General features: G+C 37.6%; 1 protein-coding gene across 1 annotated transcript; it reads right to left on the bottom strand.

Annotated features, from left to right (window-relative positions):
* Positions 1 to 293: 293 nt before the first annotated feature.
* On the bottom strand, positions 294 to 15,332 carry LOC309601641 (3-hydroxy-3-methylglutaryl-coenzyme A reductase-like). The gene is made up of 19 exons (XM_082334797.1): positions 15,153 to 15,332; positions 14,830 to 14,941; positions 14,177 to 14,264; positions 13,992 to 14,076; positions 12,434 to 12,539; positions 11,223 to 11,329; positions 10,689 to 10,805; positions 10,051 to 10,202; positions 8,956 to 9,200; positions 8,644 to 8,816; positions 7,862 to 8,056; positions 7,079 to 7,237; positions 6,774 to 6,931; positions 5,576 to 5,681; positions 4,430 to 4,600; positions 2,458 to 2,598; positions 2,198 to 2,356; positions 1,753 to 1,907; positions 294 to 1,597 (listed from the first exon to the last, which is right to left on the bottom strand). The coding sequence occupies exons 1-19, from the start codon at positions 15,315 to 15,317 to the stop codon at positions 1,543 to 1,545; spliced, it is 2,649 nt and encodes an 882-aa protein (XP_082190923.1). The 5' UTR covers positions 15,318 to 15,332; the 3' UTR covers positions 294 to 1,542.
* Between the last annotated feature and the right edge of the window lie 10,825 nt (positions 15,333 to 26,157).

Genomic DNA, 26,157 nt, shown 5'->3' on the forward strand with positions numbered 1-26,157 from the left:
ATGATTTATATCAAATTTGCACATTAGAAGAGCACCTCTGCTAGTCACCCCTTTAGGAATGCTACTGCATTCCTATAAGAAACCCAGTCCAATCCACTAATTCCCTCCCCCCCAAACAAACCCCAAAACAAACAAAAAAAAAAAAAAAACAAAAAAAACCAACCCATCATCAAGCATATTAACAATTTTCCTCCTGTAATTAACTAGGCAGGGTGATGCATTTAGCAATCTTCCCAAAGGTGAATCAAACCAGAATGGGTTTTCTATATTACATTAAGAACACCTGAGACTGCTTCAGTGGTCCAAGTACAGTATTTTAATACAAAAACTGCTTGTTGCATTAACATGTAATTTCACTGAATTCCCTTAATTAGTACTTTTCATTGAAAAAAAAAAAAAAAAAAGATAAGATTTCTTCTTCACATAAATACTCCCCCCTAAAAAAGAAAGTTTAACACTATTTTTTTTTTATGTTTTAATTCCTTTTAAAGAACAGTATGATTTTCTGGCTTCATTTTATCTCAGCTTAAGCAGTGGATACACACTTATTCCTGGGGAATAAGTGTCAAACAGTTAAAAAAAAAAAAATTAGGAATATACAAACACACTGTACCTTAAGAGACTTCTTTTAATAGAAGTGTAAACATCTGTTCTTGATTCCTTTTTTTTTTTTTTTTTTTTTTTTATAGGAGTGCATTCAAACAATTTTGAGAAACTTCATTTGCTTAAATTACTAAGCTGTCTGACCTGTAATTGGTTTTGGAGTTAATAGTTTCAAAATCTGTTATTTATACCTGAACAAAATGACAAAAGAAGTTGAAGACACTGTTTTTCCCTACTTCAGTACAGATTATATTTAACAGTTTAGCACTTTGTAGGTCACAAGTTTTCCATGAAGGAATAACCTAAATTGTGGAGTTAAAACACTGAATGCTACTTAGCTGAAGCAGCAGCAATTTAAGTACTATATATAGATAGAGGTTTCTATAAAACTAATATGACTCAATAAAATTGTCTCAAAGCCCAAGACCTAAGTTTTACATGCAAACAAAATTAAAATTGGGAGTTCATGGAAAGTGATTAGGATTGCCATCACTTTAAAAAATATACTTGGCTAACCAGAAAATAAAGATGGCAAGGACTAATGCATTCAAGCCAAGTTTAGACCAATTTTTTTTTTTCCCCAAATGTACAAAGCACATTACATCACTTTTCACCTTGGTAGTTACCAGGAGCTTACTAGTCAAAATAATTTCAACCTGTAAAAACATAAGACAAACCCTTCAGAAAATTATGCGCAAGAGTAAGAATTCCAAAGCCGTGTTCAAGACATCTGACAGGACTTCTTTCATGAAGTCATCTCTAACCACTGAAGAAGGTCAAAGGCATAAGTAGTCTCACACAAGTCCATTGATATCTCAGTTTATCTTCCACAGAAATCATTGAGTTGAAGGTGATTTTCATTCTAGACTTCACAGATCCTCAATCCTTCCCCCTGGTCAGTTGCTAGAACAATTCTTCATTTCAAAGCTGCTTTAGTATTCAAGCTGCCTTCTTAGCGCAGGTTCCTTGAAGATCTTGTAGATTTATTTTTGACCTAAGAAAAACAGTAAGATAACTACATTAGATAGATAGTTAAAATGATACACTGCTATTATATTTTACAGCTATTCATGTAATTATTATTGAATCTTGTTTACTTGGAAGAAGGGCAGAACTGCAGAGAAAGATATGAATTTTTCCATTTCTTACCTGTTGTGAATCATGTGGCTTTTAACTAGATGCCCAGCTGCAAGAGCTGCCATTAGTGATAATTCCCCTGCCATCACTGTAGCACATACAATTTTAGCAAGCTGACGGGCATTTTCACCAGGGTTATCTTGGCTTGCACCTTGAACCCCTAACATCTGAAGAGAAAAATATGCAATATTATGCTATGAAATCTAAGTAAATTTATGCTAAATTTTAAAGTAAGTCTTTCCAAATTATATCCAATCAACTAGCTTTAAGTCTCTTTAAAGATCTTGAGCTTTAAAAACTAGATATATGAAGACAATTAGATAATTCTAAAATGTTCATATCAAATCCACCAAGTTTCAAGAAGCCCCATTCCCACATTACTCAGACACAACATACACAACATGAAAGCGAGCTTTGATTTAGGAAGTTAAATTGCTTTAAACTTTCTACTTTATACCTGCAAACAGGCCTGCTGCGGAAGCAAGTTGGTGCCTCCACCAACAGTTCCTATTTCTATAGAAGGCATTGTGCAGCTGATGTACAGGTCTTCGTTGGTGAAACCAGTTCGCTCCATCAAAGTGATGCAATTAGAGCTGCCCACGTTCTGTGCAGCATCCTTTAGATCAGGAAGAATAAACAAAACAAAAAACTCAGCTAAGTGTTTTGTTAAGAATTACTGAATTTAAGAAAAGTTGAGTTGGTGTAAAACAAACCTACCTGACCACAGGCAATGTAGATAGCTGTCACAATGTTTGCTGCATGTGCATTGTAGCCACCTATGCTACCAGCCATTGCAGAACCCACTAAATTTTTGTTTATATTGACTTCAACTATATCTTCTGTAGTGGTCTTCAATACCTAGGCAGAGTGATACACTTTTACTACACCATTCCTTAGGCAGGAACAGAAATACCTCATTTCATGTTTAATAAGCCCCCGCCCCTTGTTTGCTTCTATATAGTATTTGGCTCAATCATGGTCCTAGATATCTACTTTTATGTTTGTTCAAAAGGAGCCCTTTCAAATGCAGACTGCATCATCCAAGTAACAATGGAAAAGTCAGTGCAAAGGGTTTGAACTTGCACATGCCTTTAAGAAAAATTCATCAGCTACCTTCTCAGTTTCAAATTCTCATTTATCTTCAGTATGAAACAAACAAAACCAACTTGGCAGAAACATCCCATTAATTCACCTTGACATGATAGTGACTTTCCTCCCAAGTTGCTCCAGACAGTAAACCTTCCCCAGTTTTGCTCTGTATAAGAATACAGAGCTAAACTGAAGAGCTTAAACACAACACTGCTAAATAAACATTGTGCACAGTAATATCAAATTGACATATTTATACTATACTGACTGTATTTTGAAACCTTCAGATAAGATATTTACATTGAATTTAGTATAAAAATGATCAAAGAGAACAAACAAGATAGTGCTGCGAACAAAATTTAAGATATTCCAATGCAGTAGGAATAGCGACTGATGACAGAGATCTGTACAAAGTCTACAATACTTACAAAAATATAAAGTTTAATATATTAGAGTTCAATGTAATTAAGTTCAGTGATGTACATAGTTGGGGGGTGGGAAAAAACCATCCCAAGTTTACTTAAAAACTATCAGTGCCAATTACCAAAGGATGGGCTCCCCATTATTACTCTGGGATGAAGTCTTGGGGTTATAATAGATATTGCCACTGAATCAGCATCAAAAATGCAAACAATCTGAAAGTTAGGAAACTACTAGGAAGCAAAACCAAAACACATAATTATGCCAATGTATAAATCCAGCCTGCACACACACACTTTGAATACTGTGTCCAACTCTGGACTGAAAGGGTTAAAGCCAAGATAGACAAAGCCACTGCATCAAAATGCCTCCTGAAAGAATTAAAGCCTAGGGGCAAGGAGGACATTTTAAATATCTTAAGTCACTTAACTAAACAAAAGGAAGGCCTTTGTGATTTAGGGAGTAGTTAGAATGGTTGTAAGATAAGGGGGCTCCGGGATAATCCCATCTCAGACAACTGGGCCTTGGGAGAACAAATGCATGGAAGATAGGAGGTCACAAAAGAATGACAACAGCAGCCTTGAAGGACACCATTTACGTGATCCTAGGACTGAGTTTGCGCAGAAGCAGAGGTCAATCAGTGAACACAGTGAAGAAGACTACGAGCCTTCATCCGAAGACCCCCAAAGACCACCTGAAGACCACCACGGGAGACGACCGCGCATGCGGATCGGACATTTGCATATGTTAATAAGTTCCAGGAAATCTCATGTTCATGTAAATGATTTCTCGGAAATCCTGTGAATGTGTAGGATTTTATAGTATACAATCTCTGAAAGTCCACCAAATCGGTGGAGCACTCATGGTGGAGAATCCCCAGTGCTGCCCAGCGCTGCAATAAAGGATACCTGCTTAATAGTAACTTCGTTGCTATTGAGTTTCATTTCAGGGACTCTCTGAATACTCCATTTCTCCCTTGGGGGGATTCAGACTGTGAGGAGAAGCATCCGTGAATTTTTGTATCAAGAGGTTCTCAGGAAAAATTACTTATCCTGCAGCAGTAGTCTAAAAATACATGTAGGGATCATCCTTACATGGAACACAACTTACAGTTAATATCTGTGATGTAAAATGTATACATTTTTATAAACAAATTAAGTAAAATAAAGCAGATACTTACTTCTCTAACAACCTTAGCTGGAACAACTGCTTCACAGACAACAGACTTCCCTCTTCCTTCTATCCAATTTATAGCAGCAGGTTTTTTGTCTGTACAATAGTTACCACTAATAGCTATAACCTGGAGATCAGGAAACTCTTCATTCAGCCTTTCCAGTGCTTTTTCAGTACCCTGTTAAAAGAGAAACAGATATAGGGCTAATATATCATTATGGTTGTAAAACAAGCTACTCAAGGACAGTGGAACAGCAAGATTAGATTAAGTCTAATCAGATCATCAGTTACAGCTAAAGAAAAGAACATGATTTCAGGAAGGAACCTGAAACAGGGGGGGAAATCTATCACTACCCTTTTTCTAACCACTTTGGGAATTATATGGGGAATAATTGGTTCTTCCCAGTACATATGGACTCTCTGGATATGTTCTAGGTGAACAGACATATGCTTACCATACTGAAGATACAACATGAACCAAGGCAGACACTACAGGCATGAAATGAATTCACTTTGAACGTAGTGGAAAGAGCTTCTCCACACTAGGAAGTCAGACAAAAGGTCTGCTATATTTATTACCTTTCTATAGCCAGACCCATTTATGTAATGGTTCTGATAAACTTTAATACTGATTGCCTATTCTATTTATAATTTATCATCTCAAACAGCACAAAGCACCCCCCAGTCTATGGGTCATGTCTCAGGTTCTTCCACATGTTTGCATAAAAAACAAAAACAACCAAACAAACAAAACTAGAGAACATCCCCCTACTGCCACTCACCAGATTTCTAATCCCTTATTTACAAGGAGTGATAAACACAGTAACAGATTAATTACTGCTGGATAAAAATCTTTGGCCCAAAGCAACAGAGCAAACACCTTAACTTCCATATTATCAAGAATACTTTGTTTAACAAATAAAAAAAATTAAAATACAAAGTTACTTTAACCTTTTTTCTTTCATTGTTCTCATCGTATTCTTGTTTATACCTGACAAGGTCAAACACTATTATTTTATAGTACTGCAAACAGCGCTATTGTCTTGTCTTTCCATCTTCACATGCCAGGTAGTCACAGATTGGTAGGATACAATTTATTTATTTTTAAAAGAAATACAAATTTTTAGAGAGAGTTAAGGGAACTGGACCTTACTTTTGAAATCATATTCATTCCCATTGCATCCCCTGTTCCAGACTGAAAACGGATATAAAGGTTACGACCAGCCAAACTGATGATAAGTTTTTGTAGGCGGGCAAACCTGCAAGGAAATTTAATTACTTCAGTCCTCAAGGAAAAAGATTAAATTAGTTTTAAGTGGCAAAATGACAGTAAATCATTGCAGATATCACTGTTAACTACACTGTGCTATCTGTACTCCTCCCTCAGTGCAGGAAAACAATGTCACAGCTACCATGCACATAGTTCTCTCAAGTAAATACTTTAAAATGTTCACTTTAAAAGTGTTCACTGCCTTTTTATGTTTTCTATCCCTGGACTTCATGAAATAAAATATCCCAAAATGCTAACATAAATTTAACTCCTTTGTATTCCCCAAAACATCTGACTACCAGGTATAAACTAAAAATGAGGCCTTTGGAAATTCTTATGTCAGTTTTACAACAAGGCAAAACCCATGCTATCTTCAACAACAGTGCAAGCTCCACAAGTCAAAGCTTTATTCATACAGAGTAAGAGTCAAACAAAAAACAGGAAACACTGCATTTAAGCAGCAGGACTTGATTCTCGCCAAAATATACATATGTCCTTGGGTGCCACTTGTAAAATTGGTAAGAAACATAACTGATAAGGAATTCTCTTTCCAAATCTTCCTAAAGAAAGCAGGTAATCTTAAGTCTTAGAAGAAACTCTAGGGCTTAAAATAAACTTACTCTTAATACTGTTTTACATTTTTTAAGCATTTCAGTTCTAGCATTAGTTTATCCTGTATTCTCTGGAATCTCACAAATTAATTCAAAGTTTGGAATCTAGCCTTTCAGATGATATTACTAATGTTAATAATTACTTTTTGCATAATAACTACTAAAAATCCAAAAAAGCTTTTATGTTTATTTTTAAATGCTTAGATAAAATTATGAATTAATATTACACAATGCAAATGTATTTGTTGCTATGATCTAGTTGTTTACCACTTATCATTGGAAAATGTTTATTACTAGTCTTGGTATATAGCCAGAGTGACTTTTGTTTTCTTAGATTCACACTATATGGGATAGCTCAAATGAGCATGTATTTTCCTGTACTGCAGTACGCAGAAATACAATTAGGAGCTTTCTACCATCCACAGAAGTCTTATATCAGGAAATAAGGCTGGAATAGCCATTGTACTAACCTACTTGTGTTGTCAAAAGCTTCCTTCATTATTTTAAAGCCTTCAGGGCTTTCAAGCCAAACTTTCACTTCTGCAGCCTGGCAAGCAGTGGGCAGCCTTACAACAGGTCCTCGAGTCATTCCATCTGCCAGAATGCGGCTACTTGCTCCTCCACCAAGCTAAAAATCAAAGCAGAAGGGAAACAAAGTAAGATTACTGAAAGTAAATTTTATTTTTTAGGAAGTCAAAAAAACCCACACCTTGTATCACCCCCAAATATGTTTTATAATATAGAAATTTTTTCAAGCTAGTCAAACAATACTTACACATATTGCTCTACATCCTCTGTTTGTGCTTGCTACAAGACATCCTTCTGTTGTTGCCATTGGAACGTGAAACTCTTTGTTATCCAGAAATAGTGGTCCTGCTACACCTACAGGAATAGGCATATATCCAATCACATTTTCACAGCAAGCTCCCATAACCTTACAAAAATAATAGAAAAGGTATCATTAAGGTTACATGTACAGTGATACAGTACAGCATGCTACATACTATGCACGTGACAAAAAGGTATCTTAGCAAAAAACCCACAACCCTACCCATAAAGCAACCAATTGCCACCTCAAAAAGTTACAGCTACAGCTATCAACAGCTAATACTGCTGAAGTCTAGTATTTGGCAGACCTATTGAATCTTATTAAGTCTTAAACACTATTAAATAAAATTAATTTTAAATTAATTTTATTTTAAAAAATTTTAATGTTAAATTAATTTTAAATAAACTTCCATTTTAACTTAAGCTCAAGGTAATATTTTCATTCAGCTGAACTCAGGCTCAGTATGAGTAGAATTCTGCATTTAGGAGATAAGGCAACTGCATACCTTGGTAGGAAATATTTTTTGGGTAAGCTACAAAACTTACCTACCTCTCTAGGTTTAAAAACCTCAAAAACAATAAAAGGTAGTGCCTTATGTTTGCTTCCCCCCCCTTCTACATCAGTTTTGACCAAGCTCATTGTTAATTCATATACATCACTTCGAGCAGATATTTCATAGATTTGGAAAATGGTTTTACAGTGAGTTTTGCTTGTATGCCTTTTACTTACCAAAGAATAATTGTAATTCCTATAAGGAAGATATTGCAAAGATGAAGGTTCAGGGAGTTTCTCAGATAACATCTGTCTGCGAATGGACACACCTCGCTCCTGAGTTTCCATCACAGTTTCCAGTTTGTATGCAGGAATATGCTTAGCATTAACTAAGCTGATGACCTCAGCATCAGTGAGGAATTTTGCTCCCTTCTGGAAATGTAAAGGGTGGGGAGAAAAAGTATAGATTGTCTTGGTGAAAATCCTTTTAAATGTTTCCAAATGAAAAAGGGTAACAACTTCACTTTGACAATATCAGAGAACATCTAAAGGAACCAACTGCCAATGTCAGGTTTTATAGTAGGACAGGATATGATAAAAAAATTTTTACTCAGACACCAACTTATATGCATACATGATGAAGCTTCAGTTACTTGGTACATCATGAATGATGAAGCTGCTCCCCCCCAATCTTGGGGACAGAGGGAGACTCATAATAAAAGATTATTTCCTTACAACTTCAAAAACATACATCTATCTGTTTTTCTCATCTGTATTGAAGAAAAAAACGCAACAGAAACTGTCTAGAGCAGAAGTGACTTATGAAAGGGTGTTGTTTTGTTGTTCTCTTCCCCTTCCCCCCCTCCCCCCCCCCCCCCCCCATTATTAAAGCCATATAATTCTCTGAAAAATGAAATTACGGTCAATAGGATCATTTAAAAGCTGGAAAATGAACTGTAAGAATTTTTAAATCAGATGTTGCAGTAGAGGTTAAAAACAAAAAAAGTTATTTTTCATACCTCTGCATTTTCAAGTATGCAAACACATTCCGCAATAGAACGTAGTTCTTTAGGTAACTCAACTTCTTCCTCTTTTCTATTAAGAAATGAAGAAGTTTCCACAGGATTGCAACTGCCAACTACAAATGTAGCCTTGGTTGATGACTCTGCTAATACAGGTTTTATAACTTCAGCTGCATAAAAACAATTAAAATGAACTTTGGTTTACAAAAATCTTAAATTTTGATTCCAAATACAACATGCAAACACAGATTTCGCTATTTGTTCCAAATATTCAGGAATAGGTTCAGATTTTAAAATGCCAAAAATTACCATTTCTGTCTTTGGGAACTAAAGCTTCTTCTACTGTGTTAGATATCTGATTGTTTTTCAGAAGTCCAGATTGCTTCCTACAACAGTTCTCAGGGATCTTTTTCTGGACCATCACTGGAGATGTTATGGGATTCTTCAGTGAGAGTGTGGATTCAGTCTCTGCTTGCTCAAAGAAAATATATTTCACAGCAAGGAGAAGGGCTAATCCAAGAGTGATTACTTGTTCAATATCCATACTGGCCATTCTAAAAAAAGACAAATTAAGAAGTAAATACATGGTATATACAATTTGTTTGTTTATAACAACATTCTGACATCCCTTTGCTTTAGAAAGGGTAATAGTTTGATCATCATTTATACAGTTACTGAAATTCCTGTCAAAAGGACATTCAAAAATATGCTAGGTTAGGGTAGGGTAGAGAAGTCATTCTTTGTATTAAGTATTTTTAGATTTCATTAACTATTTTCTAAATCTTAATTAAAAACCAGTCCCAGTAAGAGAAATGACTGAAAAATATTCACTATTTAACAGCTACATCAAATTGATTTAACATCTATCTCCCAACAATAAAGTAGAAAGTTTCAATTATCATCTTCTACCAATAATGACTACTATGATGGAAGTTGAACTGCTGGGGGACGGGACGGGACACACCTAAAAGACAGTTCTGAGTTTTCAGAAGTAACATGGAACCACAGCTGCCACTAACTTCAGTTGTGCTGAAGGAAAAGCAATAATGACATGGCTTTTGCACTTGTATGTGAATGGTCAGAAGCTCTGCATAAATGATTAGTGCAGTCAGAAAATTTATTTTCCAGTGTGCTCTGAAAGGTGTCAGTGCTAGTGGGAAAAGATAGCATTATGATGCATACAGGACAGCTGGCTTCTGATCATGTTCTTATTACTTCAAGGAGATTGAACAAATGGCACAATATTGAAATATTTCTTATGAAATGCCATCTCTGGTTCCAAGAAATCTTACAGTGGTCAGATCTGCAAGTTTACAAGTGTTGTACCCTAGGACCACAGCTTAGCAGCACTGGAGAACAGACCCTAATCAAGGAAATACACTTCTCTTCTGTGAAGTTGCCTACCGAGAAAGGTAGAACTGCCATAATGAAACATTAGGTTCAATTCTCTTCGGTGCATTCTCATCCAATCCCACTGCATTTTCTACAGTACTGTTTTGAGCAGCTGGTTCCGCTATCCAGCGACTGTGGGCATGAACAAGAACCAAACCCAGCGACTGTATTAAAAACACAAAACAAATATTAATTTTTCAACTGTAACTAGGTATCTAACCTACCAAGATTAAACTTTTGGGGTTTTGTTGTTTGTTTGTTTTGTTTCCCATGCCTCGAAAGTCTAAACCTAAAGGCTGATTTTCCACACCTCTCATCAACACCATTTTTGGCCTATCATAACACTCATAGCTTTGAACCTGTCCCACTACATCCTTCCTCTTGGCTCAAGTAATAAGCAGAGGAAGCTGAGGGCACTGTAGGGCTAAGAGGGAAAGAATTAGTACACATGAAAAAGCCACGAGCGTTTTGCACAGAAATGGCATACACAGGAAGTCTTTAGGTGTAGATACAGGGGATGTTACTAAAAATTACCATGGTAACCTAGACTAATGGGATGCAGAACACAAGTCTATAGAAAACAAAAGCTTTATTCATTGCACCAGGACACCTTACTGATTGCATAACTACAGGTGAAAAAAGCCACAAACCATAATCATTTTGACCCTCTGTGTTACAGGATTTGGTTTATTTTCTTCTTCTTCCAGAACACGAGCAAAATGGCTAAGCTGCCATATAGGATGCCCTTCACGACTCTCTCTCGAAAGCTGCAAAAATAACAAAATTAAAAAATAGGTCCTATTTAGTACGTATTAGAAGAACCAACAAGTGAGCTTCAACGCTGTATTTTTATTTGATCATTAAGAAATTACCAACAAAAGAGTCAGCCTACAGTCTACTGTTTAGCCTATGTTAGACTTTAGTGAAAAACCCTGGACAGCCATTAATTTAAAATAGAATTTATTTACTCTGCTTTAGATCAGAACTCATACTATTGCATGTGACTCATTTACAGTGGCATTAACAAGTTACTGTCAGCTGAGCCACCATAACTCTTTCTGTGCATTCCCTCTGTTCACCTCAAAATGAAGACAAACATGCTGATGTATACCTCAGTGAAGAAATGCATAGCCTACAAGCACAGGGTCTGAATAAGCTTGATGATGTCTCAAAGTTGGTCTTACCTCTAATACCAAGGACACACAAGCTGGAAAGAAGGTCATAAAGACAAAGTAGTTGGCAAGAACAGACATACAGCCAAAGCAGCACATAATTTCAAGTTGTCGTACACCTACATTAAGAAAAAAAAGTTTTAAACATTTGAATATGCATCAGGCTTTCTATATACTTGAAGAAGTGTTGCAGAAGGAAGAAAGAAACCATTAAACTGACACTGCAGACTATAGAGGGAACTGTCTAGATTAAAGAAAAACAAGCATGTTAAGCCCTAGTCCTTTTGTATTAGCTTATTCCAAGCACAATATGTATTTATGGTATAGTATCTACGGAAAATTTTTAAAGTGTAAATCTAAATAAATATAAAATAATTACAGTTTACTAAGATTGTAAAGCTTCACAATGAAAGCTTGAAACTCCCTCCTTATCTAAGCAAAGAACAATTAGCCAACATTATGTATTGAAATCCCTTGTGAAAGATGGCCAATTAAACGTTCAGGGAATAAAACAGTATATACCCCACCTACTCTTTCACAAGTCTGGTATCCAGAAAAAGTCAATATGCCATGTTGCACATGCATTACAGAAGCCCCTTAATAAAGATGAAAGAGCTAACAGTATAAATAATTAAAAAAAAAAAATCAGCTACATGCTACACCAAAACAAGGGTTTTTTTTCCTCTAGATGTAAACAGGAAAACAGCTTATTAACACACATTTCCCCCCCAAAGGTCCAAAAGAATTTAAAAAGCAAATGCTTTGAAAGATGCCTTTAAGGTATGCAAGGTGGTTTAAAAAACAAACAAAAAACCAAAACACACACAGACAAACAAACAAACCCCCCCCCAATTTAGTACTTACTATGGAACTGCAATTTATTTTACAAAGAAATTAGTTATTTGCACATGAAAATCCTTTGCTTATTACATTTAACTGTTCTCTTTTTAAGGAAAGACAACTGCTACCGGATACAGAACTGATGAAGATCAAAGATGGGGGGGGGGAAGGAACAGCAACACAGTAAGGTTGGTTATTTTTAATTGAACTAGAATAACTTTCCTTCACCTGGAGTCATTTTTAGAAACACTAGTTTTTGCAAGAACATGAAATAGGTGCGCATGTACTGAAAGTGTCATTCATTTTTAAGAATGCCCAAGAGAAAATTTTAGCACCTGCTTTAAGATGTTAACAGGAACGATGGGAATGATACAAGGTCTCACCTGACATAGTACCAACACCAATCACAAGACATTCCACAAGTGCATCCAGTGTAAACGTAGGGCCTAAAATTGCCATTCCACGTGAAATATTTTCTCTTACTTCATCCTAAAAATAAAAATTTCTGTACATTAGCATAAAGACAAAGATCAAAGGGAGTGCACATAACATGATTAGTACATGATTAGTAAATTGAGTAGTATTATGGTGATAAGGCCTTACAAAACAGACGTGGAAAATGAACTATTATGAGAGAACACATTAATTGCTTCATTTCCCATAAGCTATTATACTTTGACAGTCTTTATTTACACAACAAGATTATTTAATTTTGAAAGTCTCCACCTTTGGCTCATCAGTATTCTAAGCTCCTACAACACTGATGTGCACAGACTTTAATTAAAGTACATTCAGAAGAATAGGACTTCTACACTTTAAGATATAAAATAGAAGCCACTTATGTCATGGCATCTCAAAAGTTCTTGCAACCACATGTCTGTACCCTAACTTTTATTTATTTTTTTTTTAATTATTTAACTCTCTAGACTCAGCTGTCAGAAAAGAGGACATAAAAGACACTAAAACTTTCCCCTGGGGAGAAAGGGATTTCCTCCAGAAGCCAGGCATGGAAAATTCTAGAGGTCTGCTGCTGTTTTGTTGTTGGTGGTGGTTTTGGGGGGGGGGGGGAGGAGGAGGACAGAAGCTATGGTGAAAACCTATTTGTGAAATACTTCCTTGAAAATTAATTAAAAATTCTGTACTCGTATATTATTATATAATAATATACAACACACTATAATATCGCATATATAGAGAATGTACAATATACTCATATATACAATATGTTATAGTATATTATTGTATGTTATATTGTATTTTTTGTCACAATTATTATGCTCAATTACCATGTACAGTATTTTGTAGGTATAAATGAATTTCACTAAAAATACTTTTCAGAACTTGGAATATTAGATGACCATTCCAATGTATGATGGGCAAGATATACTGTCGATCCTTCATGCTGTGCTGTGTTAATTGCATTAGAGCATGAATATGTATCTATCTACACATATGCCATGTTTGTTCTGCTAAGACTTTTGTCTAGAAAATATGCTTTTTTCTGTATCATCGGCATTATAACATTAAACGTCTATTTATATACTGCTCCTGAGCCCTACAAATTAACTTTTTTCTATCAATAAATGGAAGACAGGTCTAGGAACTCTAGCCTCCTTAATAGAGCTTATAAGCATTGCTGTTTAAAGTTCTGAACCTATAAAGTACTCATACGTGTAATTAACTTGGCTCACATGATTATGCACACTAATTTTACAGTGTTGTTATTCACTTGAACACCGATCTGAATAAAAGACAATACAGAATATAGAATATGGATTAAATCTGATCCTTTTTATGTATCGCCAATACATTATTCACCTGTATGTGTCTCCACCTGGATTATTCATCTTTGAATATTAAATTCAAAAGCTCCATTGCAAATACCAACCAAACAAAAAACCCAACTAAAGAAACAAAAAACCAAACAAAGAAATCCATGACCTGTGAGTTGGAACTGAGCGCAAATTTGGCTAATGCACTTGCTCTTGAAAGATCAATCAGAAGCAGGAAGAATGGTAAAGCTTCACTGAAAGAGAGAGGCATATGTTAAGAGTAAAATTCAAGGTTTACTGTACAAGAGAAAAAAAATTCAAGCAAGAAATCCAGAATAACAATTCATTACTTACTTTAAACCTGTCAATTCTTTATCCAAGAAGTGAATTACCACTGTACTAAAAACAAAACTTGAGAAGATTGTGAAGAGGCCAGCAATACCTTTAAAAAAAAAAATTGGAAAATTCTTTTTTATATATATTGGGAGAGAAAGGAAAAAAAAAAAAAAAAAGAAAAAAGGTAAAAATAATGCTATGCCTTTAGATCAATTCTGAAGCAAACAAATGACAATTCTCAGAGTGCATAAACAGCAGTTGAGATACAAACTGATGAGGATGCTATTTTTATACAGATATTTAAATCTAAAATTTGTACTGCATTCAAAGTAAGACTGTGAGAAATAAAAGCCACAAATCTTCTCATTTATCAGCAAAAATGAAAACTGGCTTAAACAGCTCTATATTTTTAGAGTTTCACACAATAAACAATTATTTCAATAATTACATTTCCAATGTTTATATAATCCTACACAATCTCTCTTAAAAAAAAAAAATTGCACTTTGATCTGTGCAGAACATTTATTCTGCTATCTAGCAAAGAATTAAAATAACCCTGTTCTGTACATAAGTATTAAAACTCTCATATTTATTACTAATTTATATCTAAAAAAACAACTAAAATGCATACAGCAAATAAAAAAAAAAAAAAACCAAAACAGATACAGTACCTAAAATGTATTTTGATCCAAGCTGCCTCAGGTTCTGAAACTGGAAATATATATAAAGGATTGCTATACAGCGCGTGATTGTCAGGATGATGACGTCACTGCTCAGAACATTCTGTTTGAAATACAAAGTGATTTAGTTTTCCTTCTGTAGGCACATCACTGCTTGCATCCAGCTTTAATATCCAGCATGTGAAAAGAAGGCAATAAAGAAGTTCCTGTATAGCTATTTTCCTCCTAATACATCACAACCTGATCTTATTCTACAGAAAACCCTTAATCTACAGATTAACAGTAAGTACTATAACATGAATTTAAATTCTTACTTCTTCAAGTCTGGGGCACTCATAATTCCAGCCACATATCTTATCATTCCCAGTGAACATCTTCATGGACATCATACAGATGGTGAGAGTCACTGTTCCCACAATGACTTCCCATGGGTGAGAGGCTACAAAAAGGCCATGCATTCGAAAGAGTCTGGACAACATTTTCAAGACTATTTTTCTATACTTAGCAAACCTGCAACAAAAGAATATTTCATATAAGCAAGTATGAGATTCAGGGAAAAAGGATAGAGCTATATGAATTCTTGCAAGTCATCTCAGAGAAAAACAAACAAACAAATAAATAAACCAAAAACGGTTAAGTAACAGATGAGTAAGGAAACTCATCTTCACCTTTCAACTCTCCATGTAAAACACATTAGTTTGTAATCTTCTGAAATACAATATGATCTGCTCCTGCCTTCTCAATCCTTTTTTTTTTAATACACATCTCCCTTGTTTCTTCAAAAAGTTTTACTAACAAGACTCCACCACTTTCATGACATCTCTTAGTATCTTCCTGTCACACAATTTTGATAATATCACTTCGACTCCAACTTCTTGTTTTTACCACCTCTTTATGTAAGCACTCACTAAATTCTGTTACTTCTTTCTACTCATTCTTCCTATCAAAAATATTGATTAACTTTATTTTGACTATATAAATTACCAACAAACCATTGTTGATAATGCTCAACTTCAACAGCAGGAATTGCAATGTTATCTTCCTCTAATTGTGTCTTCTCTACTTTCTGCTCAATATTCTTCAGTGGTTCAAGGTAATCACATTTAAAACAGTTCTTTCTTCATCTGAAACACATGAATCCTTCTCACATATAGTATTCTGTGACAGTTCTCTTGTACCCATAACTAATTCCCAGGTTACTGATGCATTTCATCATCCCCTTTGATTTAAATAGATAACATTCAACAGAAACTCTCACACCTTTCTCTCACATAACTGAGAGCATGGATATTCTGTACAAAAACTGCATCCTAGTCTATTTGCTCTGTGTTGCACCTTTAGACAAGTTCATCAAGGATGTTTACTCATGAAACATAGATAGAAACAAAATGCCATAAAACACTCTCTTAAATACATTAGTACTGGGACTTTGCTTTTCTCATTGCACAAATTCAACAACTTATAAGACTCTCTGATCAATGTTAACTATATAACTATATCCTAGAGTTCAAAAGATGCTTAAATAGTAGTCTGACTTATAGAGACATTCTGTAGTTCAGTATTTACATGTACAAACCTAGCACTGCGGAGATTTCCATAGAGGACTGAGGGCTCTACACACTGTCACTTCAAAGTGCCTTAAAAGTAACAATCAGGCTTCTGGGAAGACAGTCTTTCTAGTATTACTTCTTTTGCTTGGACATCATAAATGAAGCTGTCATTCAATGGAGAAAATAATAGACAGGGCAAATCTATCTGCTTAGTGTTACTGAAAATACCAGAATCATCTTGATTCCCTATCAATGCCAATCTTGATCATATGAGCATCAATAGCACCAATATATTTTTTTTGTCCTTCCATGGTGAAGGCGTGGCAGGATTTTCATGGCTGATGGAACCAACTGGGGAAAATCATTGAGAGGACTGCCTTCCTTATGAACAAATTCTTTCATTTCCTGACAGAAGGCTTTTTTCAAAAAAAAAAAAAAAAAAAAAAAAAACCAAACAAACAAACAAAAAACCCAACCAAACCACCACCCCCCAACAACAAACAGAACAAAACAACAAAAAAACTCCTTTTAAAGTCAACATTATCCTTAGTTTTTCCCTGTGTAGTATAATCTACATACTGTTTTGCAAATTTATGTTCTGTTCCAAAGTGGCATTATGGTTTTTCCTTAGCAGCATAGAAGGTATCTTTTAATTAGGAGAACTAAAATAAGACATAGCCAGAGGAATACCTTAGTGCCAAAGATTCTGAAACAAAGCAAAAAATAGAAAAGGCATAGCAATATCGTATGAAAACACTAATACTTTTGAATACCACACTGTTTCAGGAAAATCAGAATTAGTACTACATGACTATATGGGGTCCTACCAGTCCTAAAATTAGTAATACAATTCCTAAATTCTGACAGTTGGAATTATTATCTAGGCAATTAACAGTTATTAGATCTAGAAAGATTCCAAAATCTTTCTTCAGATATTACTTCTCACATTTCTAAGCAAAACTAGTAAGTGTAAAATGGCTTCACAAAAATCAGTTATGGAAAAATACATTCATTTGATTATGAAAGTAACTCTCCATAATATCTATTATTAGCCAATGTTTTATAATTAACTGCTGCTATGAAATACAGGATGCCTCACTGCTGATCCTGGGGTTAACTGAGTAGCAGTAACTCCTAATCTAAAAGGGTTCTTTAAAGCCTTCATGTTCATTTAACCTGCCTGAAGTGCATCTTTTATTTTTTTGCTATGCAATTGGCATTTCTAGAAAATATTGATGAAGATTTCATACACTGATTCTGCTCTACTGAGTGCTGTAAAATAAAAATTCAGTGCATATTATCAGCTCATATTCCTAATTCTCTTTAAAAATATTTTTATAGCTACACTGACTTATAGCTTGACATTAGCAAGACATAACTTTATATTTAAAGCTGAAGTTTATCATTAATATAATTTGTTAAATTTCAAAATGGTGGTTCAAAAGGGATACTTTATAAATCCTATCCATTTCCTGCTTGCCTTTGTTTTCAATCAAAAATTTCCAGGAGACTTACATAAAGCAATCCATTCTGGGAATCAAAACAAAATACAAACAAAAAAACACCAACTGCAACCCCTTCAAAAACCTAACCAGAGTGTAAAAAGCAAACTAGATTGATTGTATGTAATGCTTATAGAGCATTAATCTGCCACTTAACTGTATGACTATTCAGCTTAAATAGCTAAGATTTATCACACAGCTCTCACTAACCTCAGAGCAATCCTTTGCAACACCATCTATTAGTTCAGCACAAATTTCCCATCTCTTGTTGGCTGACTCAGCAATATCTGCAGTATTATAAAGGAATCGAGTAGCAAAAATAGCTGAGCAAAAACCTGTGCGGAGCCCACCTGAAAAGCATATGACACCACACAGACCGTGTCAAACTGTCAGGTAGCGTTGTTTGTTTTTTAAAAATGGAAACCACACTCACGCAGGCCCATCACTGTAGCCCCTCAAACCCCTTGCGAAAGGCTGGGGATACAGCCCTCCAGTGTGACCTAGGCTGGGCCGCCCGCAGAGCAGGGCCGTCCGCAGCCCGCTGGAAGCCAGCACAGGGGCCGGAGGGGGGGCACAGGGTTTTTCCCTACAGCCGCAGAGTCCCCGCGCGTTGCCGGGCAGAGAGCTGGCGAGGCTCGCGCAACGGCAGCCCGCCCAGGGGCGCTGCAGGTGGCAGGCACCGCAGCCTTCCTCGGCTCCGCGGCCCACCCCGCGGGGACACGCCCTCCAACGTCAAGGAGAAAGCACAGGGACAGCAGCTCTGACCTTTCCCGCCCGCCACTCAGGGCAGCAGGTAAGGCAGGCCGGGACGCAGGGCCGCCGCCGCTGCTCCCTAGGGGCAGCGATAGCGACATTACCCCCCCCCGCGCCCCCATTATCCGGCCGATCTCCGAGGAGCCGCTCGGAGCCCGGAGCCCGGAGCCCAGAGCCGCAGCCCGTCCCCCGGCCACGGAGAACCCGTGACGAAACGGCGGGCTGTCCGCACCGCGCCTGACCCAAACGCGGCCCTCATGCCCTTCCCTGCCCTGCTGGTCCACGCTCACCACCCTGGTACTGCACCACCGCACACAGGCTACACCTTCTTCCTTCCCGCCATGCTGCGGACTGAGGCTGCCGCTCCTCTCTGAGCAAGGACACCCGGGGCACGGCACGACACGCCAGCCGCCGCCATCGCCCGATCGCGCAGCCAATGGCGAAGGCCCAGCACGCCCAGCCCGCGCCGCGTCACTCGCTGCGGCGCCGGGGCAACCACCCGGTGAACGCCGTATAGCTCAAGACTCGATCATGAGCGAGGAACACGCCATCTCACCATGGACTATCCGCCAATGGGCCACCGCGCTCCCCTCTTCTTATTTCCTGATTGGGCGGCAGGATGCGGCTTATTTACATATGCTGATCGACCGACAAGTTAGCTGCTCCAAGCTGTACATCCAGCGCTCAGACTCCTTCTTGCTGCCCACGGGAGCCCTGCTCTGCTTTATCTCCTGTTGGTAGGTTGGTACCCGTATCGTTCCGGGCAAAGCAAGCAAGCAAGCAAGCAAGCAAGCAAGCGGGGCGCCGTTTGTAAGCTCTTACTGTCGTGGTACATCTATGGCTCATACCGATGCTAACCCATGCTGTGGGCCTGTAGTACTGCCCGGATGCACTTTACCAAGGCATTCAGAAGTACCATAATAATTCACAGCTCTCTTATGGAAAGCAGTGGTGCCCCCTGACATCCAGAAAAAATGCAATATACTTACATTTGTGGCTTTCGGCCAAAGAGGAAATACTTTCTGGGATGCAGCTATGCATGGTCGATTTTTCTTTGCTTGTGAAGCATAGGAGGCTCCTTAGTCTCTTTGGGCAGGCATTGCCCACTCTGACTCAGGTGTGACATACTATTCTTGATTAAAATACATTGTTCCCGTTTTGTGTGGCCATTTTGTGTTTGCTGGGTCTGAGCAATTCCAGGCTAATGGGTTTAAATACAAACAAAATATAATCTGCAAGGATTTTACTGCAGATGATTTACACTCCAGCTTTTCTAAAACTGTTTTGCATGCACCATTTCATTTAGAAATGTTTCAAGTAGCTCCACATGGTACTGTGCTGTGAAGTGTTAATGTGATTCTCAAAAAAGTATATGCTGATGAAAAAGGCTTCCTAAGAACTCCACCCAAAGTAGTTGTCAATGATGAAATCATGCCACCTCAGTCGTTTAGCATGTAAATATACTTCATTCTCATCTTCAATGGGATGCATATAAATCCTGATAACTTACTACTGTGTATCCATCTTCCCTGCTAGCTTCTTTCTTAACACTTTTGTTTTCTTGAGTATCTCACCTTCATTACCTGAAAAGAGTAAAATATTACCAAGAAAATTTCTGGAGTAATTTGATAATATGCACAGCAATTGCTATAATTGCATATGGATATGACTAAGTCAAAGCAAAATAGCAATTTATACACAGTTGCAACAATTATGTATAGTTGATACATAATTTAAGATGACCTTTAGTATCTTGCTCTGTTTTTATTACTCTTTCTGTAGCAGTGTTGTTTTTTATTTTCTGTGATGGAATATAATCTCGCGAGTAATAAAAATGCTAATTTTATCAAGTTCACTGGGAGCAGGAGTCATTATGATTATTTGGAGTTTGCAGTCTGTGCAAGGATATGGAATGATGCTTTCTGCCATCAAAAAAATTCATATCTGTAGCTCTCTCTGTAGCCTGCCCGCAGCCCAGCTTCATGCTGACAGAGGCCATAGGAGCAGCATTGTCCCCACTGCTGCAGAGATGGAAGGCAAAGCTGAGGAAGAATGGTCTGTCCGAGGAAAACATTGCTGTTATTAACAGATGATTGCAGGGTTATGTACAAGAGTGCTATTGTAAATACTGTGAAAATATTGGCAACTAATAATTTATCTCAAACACATTCCTGCTCTTGAACACATGAGCATTGTGCTCAGGACAACAGATGAAGTTAGCCGCTTAAATGTGGCCACGGAAGTATTGCTCGTAATTGAGAAAAACCCTCCAAACGAAAGACAAAGTCTGGTTTAGAGAGTGTCATGGTTTAACCCCAGCTAGCAATTAAGCACCACGCAGCCACTCACTCACTCCCCTCACAGTGGGATGGGGGAGAGAATCAGAAGAGTAAAAGTGAGAAAACTCATGGGTTGAGATAAAGACAGTTTAATAGGTAAAGCAAAAGCCATGCATGCAAGCAAGCAAAGCAAAGCAAGGAATACATTCACTGTTTCCTATGGGCAGGCAGGTGTTCAGCCATCTCCAGGAAAGCAGGGCTCCACCATGTGTAACGGTTACTTGGGAAGACAAACGCCATCACTCCGAACGTCCCCCCCTTCCTTCTTCTTCCCCCTGTTTTACATGCTGAGCATGATGTCATATGGTATGGAATAGCCCTTTGGCCAGTCTGGGTCAGCTGTCCTGGCTGTGCCCCCTCCCAGCTTCTTGTGCACCTGGCAGAGCATGGGAAGCTAAAAAGTCCTTGACTGGTGTAAGCCCTACTTAGCAAGAACTAAAACATCAGTGTGTTATCAACATTATTCTCATGCTAAACCCAAAACACAGCACTATACCAGCTACTAAGAAGAAAATTAACTCTATCCCAGCTGAAACCAGGACAGAGAGCCAACATTGCTTTATTCTACACAGGGTGCTCAGTGGAAATTCCACAAATCAAGTACACTGTCATACAAAGCTACAACATATTTATCAGGTTAAATGATTAGTATAAACACGCCTAAATCTACACTTGGTGATTAACATTTCACATGCTATTGGTTAACTGTATTTAAATGAGTCTCGCTTGCTATGTAAATCAGCACACATTTAGGGTGTGTGGTGGGCAAGTCTTTTTGGTCCTGAATTGAGTCGGTGGTCGCGATCTCCCCTCGCAGGATTTATCTTTCACACAGGTTTCTGCAGTTTTATCAGACTTCATGCTTCACTGGCCGTGGTCCAGTCTTTGGTGCCAAGATGTTCCCTTTTATCAGCTTGTTAGCTCTTCTTCAAGGTTAGAGCCATTAATTTTCCACAGTTCGTTACTTATACAAACACTTCCATATCTTTTAGCTCCCTCCCAAATTCCTTTCCCAAGGCATAGGTGGTTAGTAGTTTTGCTAATTGGAAAATTAATGATGTACTGCAGGACATCATTTCCCTCCTTTAGAAGTTTCAAATATCATTATTTGATACTTCCATATTCCTGGAGTGTCATTATTCTTCTCGCAAACAAAGTTTGTATTATTGACTGTTTTAAACATCCAATTATCAAAACTGTAATGGTGGTCACGATTATAATTATAAAGCTTTGTACCAGACTTGCCAGTCATCCCATTAAAGACCATCCTCCCAGATGTTGTAAAATTTTGTTTATCCAATTGGTTTCTGCGGATTTCCGTAGTTCCTTACTACTCCTTGCCACGTTCCTTATTTTGTCGATTTGAGTCTGTAGATCTTCAGTTACATTAGGGATATGTACACAACAATATTCCAAATCCAGTTTAAGATATCCACACAGTCCACGTTCTTGAGCTAAGAGTAAATCTAAAGCTAATCTGTTTTGCATCGCCATTTCCGAGTTGGCTTGTACTTACTTATTCACTGCCAATAGCCCATGCTCCGTAGCATTTGCTAAGGTTTCAACTTGCCATGTTAGATTGGTGTCATGGTTTAACCCCAGCTAGCAACTAAGCACCATGCAGCCGCTCGCTCACTCCCCCACTGGTGGGATGGGGGAGAGAATCAGAAGGGCAAAAGGGGAAAACTCGTGGGTTGAGATAAGAACAGTTTAATAACTAAAGTAAAAAAAAAATAGAACAGTAGTAATAGTAATAATAATAATAACAACAATAATAAAAAACAAGTAATAAGAGTACAATAGTAATACAAAGCAAGCAATACACTATGCAATTGGCTCACCACCCGCCGACCGATGCCCAGCACGTCCCCCAAGCAGCGATCGTTGCCCCTCTCCCGGCCAACTCCCCCCGCTCATATACTGAGCATGACATCATGTGGTATGGAATATCCCTTTGGCCAGTCTGGGTCATCTGTCCTGGCTGTGCCCCCTCCCATCTTCTTGTGCACCGGGCAGAGCATGGGAAGCTGAAAAGTCCTTGACCAGTGTGAGTGCCACTTAGCAACTACTTAGCACTACTTAGCAAGAACCAAAACATCAGTGTATCATCGACATTGTTCTCATCCTAAACCCAAAACACAGCCCATACCAGCTACCAAGAAGAAGAAAATTAACTCTATCCTGGCTGAAACTAAAAGACAATTGGTTAACATCATATGATTCCTGTAGGCCATTGTACCCTGGGCAAAGAACACCTGGAAACCCCATCCTACTCTGGTTGCAGTTCTCGGCTGCCATGGCTCATCTATTTCCCTCTTTGTCTTTCCCCACCAACTAGCACTTAAAGGACTATTTTTCCATAAAGGACATAAGGTAGGTGCCCCTAAAGTGATTTGGTGATCTGGTATATTCATTGGTAATCGATTAGTCCACGTTCCATCGCTTAAGACCCATACAGTGTATCCTGGTGCAAGTAAAGTAACTGTGTGGCGTGGGACTTTTCCTGCAAATCCACATCACATCTTAAATTTCTACATGTGTAGCCAATTGCATCCGCATCATATACTCCCTGTATATCCTGTAACACACCTAAATGAGTACAATTATATACCCAAGAGCAATTCCATTTAGAGGTGAAATTTCCTGGTTTAGGGTGAGTAATTACTCCTTGGTAGGTGCTTGCCTCTGGCGATCCTATTTCTCCTTTCTATTCAAAACACCAAGTATTATCATTTATGCATTTCCATTTATCTCCTAATGGTCCTTTCCACTTTGTAAGGGGAAGGTCTTTCATAGCTTGTTCTCTGGTCCAATTGCTCAGCATGGCTAGATGTCACTTGAGTTAGTTATTACTCCCCACTCAATTGGTTCTTTGGCTGATTTCGACAGTGGCAAACAGGCAGTAATGCTCATACTCTGAGTTAATATAAATCTTATCTACAGCCCATTGAAATCTTTGGAAATTTTTCCTATCGCTGTCATTTCCTGATTTTGAACCTTTCATAGTTGCTCAATAGTTCTGTCTGAGGAGAGAAGCATAATTCCCTTTTGAACTTACCTGTGGTTATCCACTGGAATTAAAACCTGGCAACATTCAACATACATGGTTTAAGGCATGTTTATATGACTAATTGTTCAGTTTGTGGAGTGGGGATTTGTCTGAGAGTTAGGGGTTTTTTTGTTTCTGTAAATGTAATAGATTATGGTATTTTTAGCATTCTACTTGTGGTATTTTATATTCACTAAGTTGGAATTAGTATTTCATTATTCATGCATTTGTGCATACCCGTATAGTAGCAATTTGGTGATGAGGTACATACCATAAAGATTAATTTGATGGGTATTTTATTAATGTCAGTAACAATGTTTTAGTTTTGAAGCCTAAGGATCCAACCTTAAGGGCTTCTCTTTTTTTTGTTTTTTTCTTCTTCCCTCAGAGCTGGTTTTATTAATTTCTGACCTCTCCTATATTGTAGTTTCAAAATCTAGTTGGATAGACTGATTAACCACTTAAGTCCATTGCATATCAGAAGCTTTGATACGTATACCTCAATTACTGAGTTATGTAAAAATTTATGTAGAAACTTATGGAGTTATGGAAAGTTATGTAGAAATTAAGGCAATCAAAACTGCTTTTAATTACTGTATTTTTCTTCTGTTTGTTTTTTTTTTTTCTTTCTAGGAGCTCCCTCTCCAGAAATCTGTTTTATACAGAAATTTTGTGATCACACATATGTCTGAAGGAAAAACAGATAAATCCAGTAGGTATAGAAATGATACATCTCCTGCTACACATATCTAGCTATTAATTATTAATAAACTCACTGGGCCTTCCATTCTTTATGTATGTGCAAAAGAGCCTGGTGGCTTGCAGCTGAAATGAATTTTATGGCAAGACAGTTGTCACATGTGTAGCACATTCTCTCTAGGAATGTATCAAAGTCTTCCCTGGTATTTCATGAGGGTATAACCTTTCAAATTTGAGGAACAAGCCCATGACAAAGATGAAGAAGTCATGGAGCACAAACTTTTTAGTATGTATGTCCCCTTCAGGAGCCGAAAGATAACCACCTGGGTTAACCATGCCAGAATATACTCTTGGTTACTCATGATGAGATTAGCTGTGATCCAACGATTGGACAATTGTTTCTTTAAAAAAGAGATAATAATCTGAAATGCAGAATAAAATGTCTGTTTGCATGATGATGGGGTAATTATTCTACTCTATGGATAATTCTGAGTTCCCTAATCTACTAATTAGCCTACCTTTTAATATATTTGCCACAGTTGTTAGCTAGCCCATAAAGTTCTGTTCAATTGAGCAATCAGCTTTCCACCTGCATATGACATGCTCATGACATAATTAGAAACAAACACATTCCTACTCTTTAACTGACATTGTTTTAAAACCTGTGACTATTATACTGTCTATAGTGCTATGGATTCACCAGTTCCAAGACCACTATGTATGTATCCTTATTCCAGTATAAGAGGGTTTTTTTGTTTTTGTGGGTTTTTTTTATTAAAGAATTAAACTGCTTCCTAAATGACAAAAACTACATTGAAAAAAGACACTCCATCTACTGAAGTGAATGTTTTTATAGAGGGCGTGGAATATCTGAAAAGCCAAGGACATGTAGTGAGCAACCCAGACTCAGACTATGTGGACTTAATCTGCATTTAACGCAAGAGGAATTCAAGGATGCTGCGAAGGTCGACTGCGGTTTGGAAGACATGAAACAAGCAGATTAAGAGGAAGAAACTATTGGCTTGCAATGTTGAAAACAAGATATGGGAGAAGCGGGCGGTGCGTGTGAACTATTGTTATGAACGAATCAGAATATCGCTAGTAGCGCATGAACAGCATATTGCCAAACATAGTTAACCAATTAACGATAAGTTTATGCATGATCAGGAAGGCCAGAAACTATATTAACTAAGCTGTGTATGTAATAAACCGACATTTTGCTTGATCATATTGATCGTGTGCTGTGTCCGTGACTTCCGCGTCAGCAGGTGGCGCCCGAACAGGGACCCTCAGATCGGAGTTGGATTTTCTGACGAAACCGAGCACGGAGGGGGCGGAAGCCGGCCGAAGGTGAGTGCTGCCCCGGCACTCGGGAAACGCTAGCGCGAAAGGCAGAACCTCACCCTGATCAGGTGAGCGGCCGGGGA

This window comes from Platalea leucorodia (genome assembly GCF_965183815.1).
Source record: "Platalea leucorodia genome assembly, chromosome: W".
In the NCBI taxonomy this organism is placed as follows: domain Eukaryota; kingdom Metazoa; phylum Chordata; class Aves; order Pelecaniformes; family Threskiornithidae; genus Platalea; species Platalea leucorodia.

What these genes read in the sequence shown, in the direction of transcription:
- LOC309601641 (XM_082334797.1), bottom strand. Translation starts at nt 15,317, where the DNA reads ATGTTGTCCAGACTCTTTCGAATGCATGGCCTTTTTGTAGCCTCTCAC. An exon ending in AGTGCCCCAGACTTGAAGAA is followed by an intron (nt 14,942 to 15,152) that starts GTAAGAATTTAA and finishes TATTTCAAACAG; the next exon opens with AATGTTCTGAGCAGTGACGT. An exon ending in GAGGATGTAGAGCAATATGT is followed by an intron (nt 6,932 to 7,078) that starts GTAAGTATTGTT and finishes TTTGATTTTTAG; the next exon opens with CTTGGTGGAGGAGCAAGTAG.